This window comes from Rattus rattus, chromosome 12, assembly GCF_011064425.1.
Source record: "Rattus rattus isolate New Zealand chromosome 12, Rrattus_CSIRO_v1, whole genome shotgun sequence".
In the NCBI taxonomy this organism is placed as follows: domain Eukaryota; kingdom Metazoa; phylum Chordata; class Mammalia; order Rodentia; family Muridae; genus Rattus; species Rattus rattus.
In genome coordinates this window covers 5476879-5488763 of record NC_046165.1, presented here as the reverse complement: position 1 = coordinate 5488763, position 11885 = coordinate 5476879, and the positions used below count along the sequence as shown (strand labels likewise).

General features: G+C 48.1%; 1 protein-coding gene across 1 annotated transcript in view; it reads left to right on the top strand.

The window, feature by feature from the left end:
- The first annotated feature begins 236 nt into the window (after window positions 1-236).
- Window positions 237-11885, top strand: part of Tbc1d2b (TBC1 domain family member 2B) — a 69014-nt gene continuing 57365 nt past the window's right edge. Inside the window, exon 1 of the mRNA XM_032917194.1 lies at window positions 237-669. Coding sequence (XP_032773085.1) covers window positions 310-669 — 360 coding nt within the window. The 5' untranslated portion in view covers window positions 237-309. The remainder of the gene's footprint in view (window positions 670-11885) is intronic.

The window sequence follows — 11885 nt, the reverse complement described above, 5'->3', positions numbered from 1 at the left end:
CCCGCATAAAAAAACAAAACGTAGCTTCCCGGGCTAGGGCGGAGCTTGAACGCCCCCCACACCCCCCCCCCCCCACCCCCCCCCCCCCCCCCCCCCCAAAAAATAGTAGAGGCCAGTTGGAGCAAGCCTGGATCATTAAGAAATCCAGGCTTCCCACGCTGTGGGGGCGCGGCGGGGGCGGGACTACAAGTCCCAGGCTGCTCAGCGCGATACGGCCCTGCGGAGGGCGCGGCGCGGGGAGGTGGGCGCTGCGGCGGCGGCCCGGAGGCGCAGGGGCGCGAACGCGGGCGCAGGCGCCGGCGGCCGGCCATGCCAGGGGCCGGGGCTGGCGCGGAGGAGAGCTGCAGTGGTGGAGAGGGAGTGGTGCCGGGAACAGGCTCGGAGGCTGGAGCGGTGGCGGGACGGGAGCCCTCGCGGCTGTGCGGCTACTTGCAGAAGCTCTCGGGTAAGGGCCCGCTGCGCGGCTACCGCAGCCGCTGGTTCGTGTTTGACTCGCGCCGCTGCTACCTCTACTACTTCAAGAGCCCGCAGGACGCTCTACCGCTCGGCCACCTAGACATCGCCGACGCCTGCTTCAGCTACCAGGGCCGCGATGAGGCTGCGGAGCCAGGAGCCGACCCGCCCACGCACTTCCAGGTGCACAGCGCTGGTGCGGTCACGGTGCTCAAGGTAGGACGATCGCGCCCCGGTGCCCACTCGTATCCTGCCTGCAGATTTTCCCCTCTACCTTCCTTCCTTGCCCCAAAGGCCTCCTCTTATCCTGCCCAAGCCTCTTTTCGCCACTGTCAACTCTGATTCCTTCCTCATTCTTATCTTTTGCCCTTTACCTGTGCTTGGACTATGAGGCTGAGGCAGGTTTGGGAGTTACTAGGCTAATCTTTGACACTTTGACCCATTGCCTCCCAGTGCACCTTTCCTTGGATCGCTCTCGCGTCCATGCTCACCATCTCTTAGATGCTCTGAGAGTCCCTCCCACAGTTGCAGGCTTCCACCCTCCATCCCTGACTTTTTAACTCCTTCTGTGACCTTGGATATGCCCTTTGACTGACCCCTCTGTGCTTCAGCTACCCGCACTGTGAAGTGGGGACAACAATAATATAAGGGTATTGGGATTAAGTGGTTAACACTCTAAAGTGTTTAGTAAATGTGGCCCTTTTAGTGCTATAGCCAGAGGCAAGTGATAGCAGGGCCCCTGGAAATAATTTACCACGGCTCCCCTCTAGAGAGGTCAGGGATGCTCCAGCAGTACCCATTCTGGCTGTTTTCTTGCTTCTTGGGAAAGATGGGAGGGGTTGCTTCAGCTTATGGGAGGCTTCCTTAGGCTTCCCCAGAGAGACTGAGTCTTAGAGACTTGGCAGTTGTCACCAGCCCTGAGACAGCATTTCCCGGTTGCTGGGAGTTCTAAAGGCCTGGACCTTGACATCTCCTAGGAATTGTCGTGTTTGGAGCACCCAAGGGTCTGGGCCCTGGCCTAGAGCTGGGCTGCCTCTCACTCTGGGCCTTGCTCCCTGCTTGGTTCCCTGAGTCTCCACCCTCTCTTTTTCTGGCTTCTCTTCCGTATTGCAAGCTGGGTTTTCTCCAGAGCAACAGGGCTGGGCTTGAAGCATCAGACCTCTCAGAGCTAGCCAAGTAGAGAGCAGCGTGGCCTTGTGAGCATGCAACTGTTCCTGAGATCTGCACAATGTGCAGCAGCTGGGGCCATTCCCTCAAGCCATTTCTTGGAGCTTTGTCGACTCAGCAGAGTCTGAATGGGGTCGGGGAGGGGGAGACGGAGAGACGTGGTGGTTTGGGCCCCTCTCTCCGCCTGCTCTCTGAGCAGATGCATAAAATGTTTCTTTAAAGGAAGCCAAGCAGGCCTGCAGTTCAATTTGAGGTAACTCAGTGTCTGTGTAAACTTGGGACTGGCTCCCAGAGTGTCCACAGGGAGTTTTGTCAGAAGCAGATGCTTGTCCTCTGTGTACATGTGGACAGTGGTGAATTTCCGGTGGAATTGCTTGTTAAAAAAGAAAACTGAGCTTCCTGTTTCAGATTTTCTCAGATAACTTTAGAACTCTCTCCCTACCAGTTCTTTCATTTTTAAAACATCTAAACAATGGCAGTATCTGCCTAAGAGGAGTTACAGTGTTTAATGAGTATGGCTTTGGACTTGGATGGATTTGAACTTGCAGCCTGAGTCATGGATCATGTGTATTGGACACATTTTATCACTTCTCTGTCTAGTTCCTGCTTTGGTCTAATGTGAACTTTACCTTCCTCCTTGAATGGCAGTGAGAATAGAAAACGTTCTTGGATGGCTGCCAGGGCTCTAGAAAACATTATGGAAAATGGCTGGTACATTGTAAGCACTACCTGGCAGACATTTAAAATATCAGGCACTGTCTTTGGCCAAATATATTGTATAGTCTGTTGAATTAAATATGAATTGGGTACTACTACAACAGTCATTGCAGTCCTATAGCGGAATGGTATGGTTAGTAAACAGGAAATCAGAACTGAACTGCGTGTGTCAATCTGTATGCTTGTCACAAATGTAAAACTGAGCAAGAAATTAGTTCCAGGATGATACCGTTTAGGTGAGGACTAAGAAGTTTGTCTGGAGTGACATCCATACACCTGGATCTGTGCTGTGCCCTGCAGGCAGTTGGGAAGCTATGTCACAGTGACAAGCTCTGGTTTCAGGGTGGTAGATATCTCTGATAGGATAGGATTATGGAAGGGGATGGATACCCTTGGGCTTCTAACTCTGGTTCTGCAAGGCTTCTCACCTTAGGCCGAGTCATAGCTGTACCAGGGTTGGTTGTGCTTTTCAACGCATCCTTTTGTAGCTCTGACCAGCCTTAAACTGGCAGCTTAAGTACCTCTGTCCCCTGAGAGCTCAGATTAAGGGTGCATGCCACCACCCCGGTTCAGATTTAAACTTTTTTTTATTTTATATATATGAGTGTATGTATATGTCCTGGTTCCTGCACGGGCCAGAGAGGATACCTGAAACCTGGAGTTATGTGCAGTTGTGAGCTGTGGTGTGGGTGGGAACTGAACCTGGGTCCTTTGTAAAGGCAAGTGTTCTTTAGGTATTAGCCATCTCTCTGGCCCCTGATACTGTTTTGTTTTGCCTTTTTAAGAGGGGAAGGGAGACACGGTCACATGGGTTACTGGCTCACCTGATTTTCATTCAGAATTTCACAGGCTTCATGAATATTCATGCAGAACTTTTTAAAAAAACTTATTTTTATTTTATACCTACATTTATGGAAGTGTGTCGTGTGTGTGCTGTTCCCGTGGAAACCAGAAGACTTAATCAGATCTCCTGGAAGCAGAGTTACAGACGGTTGGGAAGAAGCACCAGGTGGTTGCTGGGAACTGAACCCTGGTCCTCTGCAAGTGCAGCCAGTGCTCTTAACCACTGAACCATCTCTCCGGCCCTCATGCAAAACAGTTTCATATGTAAAATTGGAGTGTTGGCCTGACAGAAATGGTAGGAATGGAAAAAGCCAGGGCTTTCTAAACGAGAAGGGTAGCTGAGATGTAGGAGTCGGAGTCAGGGTGGCTTTAAGAGACTGGAAAGAAGTGCTTAAGAGGACCTAAATTTGATTCCCAGCACCCTAGTAAAAGCTGGGCATGGTATTACCATACCTATAATCCTGCTGGAGAGAAACAGTTGGATCCCTGGAGCTCCCTGGCTGACCAATCCAGTCACTGGTGAGATCCAGGCACAGTGAGAGAGACCTTATCTCAAAACGGAAGGTGGAGAGTGGCTGAGGAAGACCCCCAACATTGATCACACACACACACACACACACACACACACACACCCACACACACACACACACACACACACACACACACACACACACACACACTCACACACACACACATACATACACACACACACACACACACACACACACACACACACACACACACACACACACACACACACACACACACACACACACACACGGAGAACTTCAGGGCACAGTAGTTCCTTTTGAGCTGCTGGAGTAAAAATGTTTCATTGGAAAAGCCGGAAAAGCCCAGTCATCCTCCTTCTCATGTGATCTGAATCCCATGAGCGTGAAGATTTAACACAAAGGCCAGGGGGTACCAAAGAGGTCTTCTGGTGAGGACTTAACCCCTGCCCCAATTCAAGTCTGCCGATAACTGCACACGCCATTTCTTCTGCAAAGGATGAGTAAAAAGAGAAGAAAATCGGTGATTTGCTTATTATATCATCATGTGTTTCTTATTTTAAGCATCTTGCAGCCTTCTCGGGAAAAGCTGTAGCTTTGTTGGGCTTTTTCAAAATGCCTGACTGCTTAAGTCTTAATGAAAACTGAGACTGGAATTTCTTGGTAAACTCCTCTATTCTTGACGTCAGGGATCTGGTCCAGAGCCCTATTTTACAGATGAGGGACAAGAGGCCCAGAAAGGGGCTAGGATCTGCCTGAGATCAGAAGACTAGACTCAGATCATCTGTAAGCAGAGTCTCTGGGAACAGGGCGTATCCAAGCCCCGTTATCTGTTTTGGCAAATCTCTCTCCAGACTTTGGGTTGGTTCTGTCTTGTTCTGGCTTAGGTAAAGTGTAGTGGCTTCCACCTTCCCTCGGTCCTTGAAGTGCAGCGAGTACTAGAACCTTGTCCCGTCTAGTTCTGCTAGCCAGAGGTACTGTAGCTTTAAGTAGAAGCTGCTTCAGAGGCCTGGAAGAGGCAGGTGCTTCCTGCGTAGTGTAATCAGGGTGCAAGAGGCTTCTTTTCCAACTTTCCTGGGACCAGAGGCATAAAGATCTTTCTAGGGTTAAACTGGTATTTAAGATAAGAAAGCATGTGACTGAATGTGGACCACCCCGCTCCAGCTGAACTCTGCAGTCCTTGGAGCAAGATACACCATCAGACTGGTCACAAATGAATCCCCCTCCCTGCTCTCCCTTTCTTGTAAGCATTTGGTGCTCACGTGGACGTGTGTGTGTGTGTGTGTGTGTGTGTGTGTTGCATGTTGGTTTCCGAATCACACGTAACTGAACAACTACGCATCCCTACTTCGGGCCCCATTCTGTGGGAGAAGTGCCCATTCCCTCGTGTGGAACGGCTCTTAGCTTAATGACAAACATTTGTTAGTGTGGGTAATCATAGTGCGCTCGGCACAGAGTAGATGTGGTAAGCCAGTCTTCCTTGCTGAATGGCTCTGCTAAGCTGTTCTGCATTCAGGTATCTGTGTAGGCTCTTGAAGCATTATTTAAATCCTAAGATGTGGGAACTTGGCTTTTCACAGACTTGTTAGGGTTTCCCAGGGCGTCAGTTCCTTAAAGGTAGGCATAACTACCTGTTCAAGTTCCTAAGATCGTAGCTTTCTGTCTCCCCCTGCCTCTCACACACTCCTTGTTGTAGGGGGTCTCTACCGTGCCACGTCTAGTCTAGCTCTTTTCATAAAGTAACTGTGCTATAGACTGAGTGAATATTTATTTTCTTTCTCAAAGTGTATATGAAGAAGCCCAATCTCAAGAGTGGTATGGATTTGGATTGTGGGGCCTTCATAACTTTTTTTTGCCTCCTTCAAAACATTTAATGAAGACTAGTTGTGTGTTAGACGCAGACAGTGGCAGAACATAGAGTCACATGTCCTTGTCAGGGACTGATGTCTTGGCATTCAGAACTGTGAAGAATAAATTTCTGTTTAAGCCCCTCAGTCTGTGGCAGAAGTATTATCATCCTCATTATCATCACCACCATCATTTGCATGTGTGATGTGTATGTATGCATGGCACATGCATATGAATTCTTACGCAAACAGAAGCCAGAGGCCATTTTGGGCATCTTCTTTTATTGCTGTCTGCCTATCCCTTGAGACAGAGTTGCTCACTGAAGCCAGCCAATAAGTTCCTGGGATCTGCCTTTTGTGCCACCCCCACCCCAGTACATACATACACACATACATGCACATGCACACAGAGTCACAGAGTACTAGGGTTATAGTCATACACTGCCATGCCCAACATTTTTACATGGGTGCTGGGAATTCAAACTCAGGTCCTCATGGTTGCATAGCAAGCAGAGCCATCTCCACAATCCCACTGGAGATTTCGTTTTCTTTTCTTTTCTTTTCTTTTCTCTTCTTTTCTTTTCTTTTTTCCCAGTACTAAACTAAACCAAGGAGCCTCAAGCCGACCTTTGTTACCTGAAGGAAAGGCACCATGGCCAGTAAGCACAGATATTAATGGGACCTCTGGCCCTTTAGATGTGATCATCTAGAACTCTCAAATGTGCAGATGTTTTAAAAACCTGTTTGCCACATGTCATGGGAGTGACTGCCACTCAGTAAGAAGCCAGGAAATGTCACAGGCAGTAACAAGCCAAAAGAAGGTTCTGATTCAGCCCTCCCCAGAGGGCATTTGGTCCTGTATGTGGGAGTTTGTGGTGTCTTTCTTGCCCACAGTTTGGACTCTGGGGACACCGTTGTAGCAAGGGCAAACTTTTTACAGAAAGGGGCACATGGTAAATAGTTAAGGTTGCACAGCCCATGCCATCTCTGTCCTGTTGTAGTCCAGACGCAGTCTATGCTGAGTATAGCTGGGTTCCCAACATTTGAATTTCACAGAATTCATGTAATATTCATATGCCACAAAAGATTTTTCTTCTGATTTTTCCCCAACCATTTACAAATGTTCATTTTTAAAAAATGGCTGTTGGGCAACACAGAAGTGAGCAGCAGCTGGCCCTGAGGTAGAAGGACTCACACAGGAAGGCTCATATTTAGAGGCAGCCTTGTTCCCTTGGCTTCAGTGGACTTACGGCAGGATTTGGGTCTCTGCTTCTGAGAGCTGAAGGAATCCGTGAAGGTTAAGCAGAGACTGATGACTGTTTCCCCCAATGGCTGTCTCCTCCAACTGGACTGCTGCAACGTCCTGCAGACTAAGTAGCTGATAATACTGAAATGTGCTGCAGTTCTAGAGCCCAGGAAGTCCGAGCCCGGGCCTGCTGAGAGCTCACTCTGCCTCACAGATGATGCCCTCTGGCTGGGCCCTCAGGTGGTAGAACTCACTAACCCCCGACACCACTTCAAAACAATTCTATTTAGCCCACCTTACTCCCTCTGCTTTTCCCTCGGCATAGGGTTTCATGTAGCCCAGGCTACATCTGGTTTATGTAATGCTAGGGAGAAGCCCAGGCTTCATGCATACCAGGTAAGCCCTCTACCAACTGAGGCACATCCCCAGCCTTGTACTTTCTTTTAAAGACAAAGGAATTGGATTCGTCAAAGCCTGCCTGATGATCGTGTGTGTGTGTGTGTGTGTGTGTGTGTGTGTGTGTGTGTGTGTGTGTACAGAATCCTTCAGCTTGGCCTGATGATCATGTGTGTGTCTGTGTGTGTGTGTACACAGAATCCTTCAGCTTAGCCTGATGATTGTGTGTGTGTGTGTGTGTGTGTGTGTGTGTGTGTGTGTGTGTGTGTGTGTGTGTGCATGTACACAGAATCCTTCAGCTTGGCCTGATGATCATGTGTGTGTCTGTGTGTGTGTGTACACAGAATCCTTCAGCTTAGCCTGATGATTGTGTGTGTGTGTGTGTGTGTGCGCGCGTGTGTACACAGAATCCTCATCTTGGCCTGATGATTGTGTGTGTGTGTGTGTTTGTACACAGAATCCTTCAGATTAGCGTGATGATTGTGTGTGTGTGTGTGTGTGTGCATGTACACAGAATCCTTCATCTTGGCCTGATGATCGTGTGTGTGTGTGTGTGTGTGTGTGTGTGTGTGTGTGTGTGTGTGTGTACAGAATCCTTCAGCTTGGGTGCACCTTTTCCAACATGGAGCTTCCTTTGAAGGAATTTTTTATTCTGCAAAGGCAGACATGAGTCTATGCCCACAGGTATAATACAGCAAAAACAAAAGTAATTCTTGAGTCCCTGAGAAACACCTGAAATTGGAGGTGGAGCCTGCACATCCTAGTGCTTGGGGGGCCAGAGTTGCATTTCTGTGCCAGTGAGATGGCATTCATGTGTGAAGCTCTTTCTTTCGATTCCTCTGCCACAATGCATAAACAGAGGTGGACCATGGAGGTAAGGGGAGGTGGGGAAGGCTGCCTCTAAGTAATAAGGTAGCCTTGTGTAAACTCCCAAACACCTCTCAAACCAGGAAGATGACAGTACTACCAACAGAAATCTGAGTGTTTCTCTTCTGTTGCCAGTGGCCTGATTCGGGGTCTTTTCTGATGACTTACACGTGCTGTAGTCCATCTGCCCACTGGCCTTCCTAACCAGTCTTGTTGCAGAGGTGAGAGCATAGTAGATCAAGTGTTAGGAAACCTGTGTTCCGGGCTAGAGGGATGGCTCAGTGGTTAAGAGCTCTGACTGCTCTTCCAGAGGTCCTGAGTTCAAATCCCAGCAACCATGTGGTGGCTCACAACCATCTGTAATGGGATCTGATGACCTCTTCTGGTGTGTCTGAAGACAACAACAGTGTACTCACATACATAAAATAAATAAATTAAATCTTAAAAAATAAATAAAAGGAAACCCGTGTTCCAGGCTCCGTTTAGTTTGCTCTTTCGTTCCCTAGGATCATTGGAAGAAAGCCATGCCTTCTTTCCACACGTAGGATAAATGAGGGGTCCTGATGACTGCTAGTCACGGAACACTGGGATTCAGTTGTTGTTGTTGTTGGGAGAGTCTCCAAAGATAAGGGAGTCAGGCTTCCTGTGGGTGAGTTCCTGCCTCGCCTGCCTGCTGTGCTGTTGAGCAAGAGACTCTGGCTAGTGATGGTTTCTATTTCATTAGCAGTCATTGACGGTCAGTTAATTTTGGGAAGTATTTGGACAGGACCTAGGACATTACTCACATCATTATAAAACAAAATGCTAAGTGTATAAATGGATAAAGAAAATGCGTCACAGACAGTGAGGTTTTGTTCAGTCATGAAGAGTTAAATGGTGCGCCATTTGCAGGAAAATGGGTTGAAGAATAGAATACCATGCTATGCAAAATAACCTAGACTCAGGAAGAAAAATGTTGCATGTTCATGTGGAATCTAGAATTAAAAAGATTATGTGTGCGTACAAGACTATATATATATATATATATATATATGAATATATATATTCATATATACATATATATATATATGAAATATGCACATGTGAATGAGGGAACATGAAACATGAAAGTAGAAGGGAACATCCTGGGAAGCAGAGGGGAATCAGTGGGAGGGGACTGAAAAGAGTAGTGGGGATGATGGAAGTGCATTGTAAACACACACGAGAGTCATAATGAAGCCTATTGATTTGTATAATACAATGAATATATGCGAATTTACCTAAAAAGTAGATGAGTGTAGCGTTGGAGATTTCTGAAGTATCTTTGCTTTGTCAGGGCTAAGAGTGCTGATACCTGAGGTGATAGTTTGGGAGGCCCTGCCCTGCCCTGCCAGACTCCTCCTCCTCCTGATGGCCATCTTCACTAACTGGGTGATTCACATTTTTTCCCTCCTATGTACACTGCCAGTTTATTTCCCCTTCCAGGATAACTGATTCCTGAGAAATAGAGGGGTCACTATGGTGGTTTGGATGAGAGTGGTCCCCATAGGCTCATGTTTTAATGCTTGGCCCCCAGTTGGTGGAAATGTTTGGGGAGGATTAGGAGGTGTGCCCTTGTTGGAAGAGGTGTGTCACTGGGAGTGGGCTTTAGCTCTCCCTGCCTCGAGGTTGCCATCTCAACATGTAGGATCTCAACTCCTACCTGCCTGCTGCTCCCCTCCATGACAGTCATGAACTCTATTACCCTCTTGAACCCTGAGCCCCAAAGTAAATGCTTTCTTTTGTAAGTTTCCTTGGTCTTGATATTTTGTCACAGCAATAGAAAATTAACTAAAAGAAGTACCAAGTGTACTTGACACTGATTTCCACCTGGACACAGGATTTGAGGAGGAAGACCGGTCTCTTGGTTGAACCGTTTAACAATCAGCCACTGGTTGCTGCCTTCCCATCCTTAGTTAGAACAGAATGCAAACAGTAGCCCTCTTCCTCACAAAAGGAAGGAAGGACCCTGCTGATGTAGAAATGATTCTCGGACTGGGAAAGGGAAAGAAGTTTTGATTAAGAATCTGGAGTTCTGATGTCCAGAGACGTGTGCGTGGGATTTTCCCTAAGTCCTCACAGGCCAGGGCTCTGCTGGGTTTAGTTTGCTTTCACGAGTGCCTGCAGTGTGGGCGTCGGGATTTAGGAAGTGGTGATACTTCTTAACAGTTTTCTGTAAATCCTCTCTACCAAAAGCACTTGGTTCAGATTAATGCCCTGGGACTGGTAAGTTTTGGGCACTTCTGTGAACAAGAAGCTGAGGGCCCAGGGAGACTGTCACCTGGATGTTTACTTCTGTGCTAGGGACCCAAGCTTGAATCCTTATACTTGCACAGCAAGCACTTACCTAACCTGAGCCATTCTCCCAGCCGCTGTCGAATGTCATCAAGAAAGTCCCAAGAGAAGATAATGGGGGGGGGGGGCTTTGATACAATGGTGGAGCTGCACAATGACTTAGTGCCTCTTGGGTCTGCAGAAAAGGCCCCAGGAAGATGAGAGTCTGGACCACCGAATGAGGTTTTATCCTGTGTTTGGCTCAACTTCTGCAGAGGTTGTATGGCGAACAGGAGTTAGGGGGCTTCAGGAGGTGGATCCCTTGGCCGCCTCCTCTGCTTTCACCGGGACTTTCTTCCAGCAGAGTGCCTTAAGCCAGGCCTGAGTTCCTGCCTGGAGGAGGGCCGGCCAGTGTTATCAGGATGTTGATCTTGGATTAAAGGAATTATTTCTAGGCAGCCAGCCCAGTTTTATTTCCCTTTGCAGCTCTCCGATGTTAGGGAAGACTGTAGGGAAGGTGGCCTGATTTTTCTAAATGTGATTGCAGCCAGCTATTTACCTGGCAGGGTTCATAGGGCAAGGTCCTGATGGATCTCCAGCCGGAGTCAACTATGCCTCTGGCCTCAGGGAGTGCTTATCCTTGTGTACACTGGAATGTGATCAGGGCTCTGTCGTTAAATGGCTCTGCCGGTTGCCCCAGAGTCAGAACTAGAGAGGTCCCTGAGATTAGCCTGCCCTTCCCATGCATATAACACATTGAGGAAACTGGTTCCCACTGTGACTTAGTCTTAGGGCTAAACTCTCCTCCAGACACAGGGTCCACATTGTTAGAGATTACCTGATCCACAGTGAATGCATTATTAGGAAATCAGTTTTATACATGCACACTTATTCATTTAACTATTTATGTTGGACATAAATCGAAGAAGCTTAACTGCATGGAGCTTGGAAATGGGCGGTAGAGATGATAAACTTCCAGTGGGAGTTGGCCAAGCAGAAGCAGTGATGGGTCTGTGCCCATCCCTCTCTGGCGCCTTCATGATAAAGTGTTTACCAAAGGAAGCAGGCTTTTGGCTAGAGCAAGTCCTCTAACCGTAAGAAGGGAACTTAGCAGTTTACCAAGCCCTCGAGTGTGCTGTTCAGAGGTAACATGCGAGTAAGACTTCCTGTCCTTTGAAGAAAGGTGGCTTCCTCAGGTCAGGAGTCTTGGAAGTGACCATGTAGAGCAGGTCTCCAGTGCTGTGGAAGTGCAGGGGGTCCTGCTGTGCTGAAGATTCTGCTGTGCTCACTAGGCCAGTGTAGGCCTCAACAGCCTGCATTGCCAGTGGACATCCCTGCCCTTCTGCTGTAGGTCTCTGGCCTCCCCTCTCTGCATTGTGGGCCATGAGTGACTGTCCTTTGGGGTACTGTTTGATGGTGGCCATGATGCATGTGTAGACATCACAGGACAACTTGGGAGAGCCATTATTCTCCTTCCATTACATGAGTTCCGGGGATGGACTTAAGTTACCTTCTCTCTGGCCTTTGATGGTAAAGTAAATATAACAG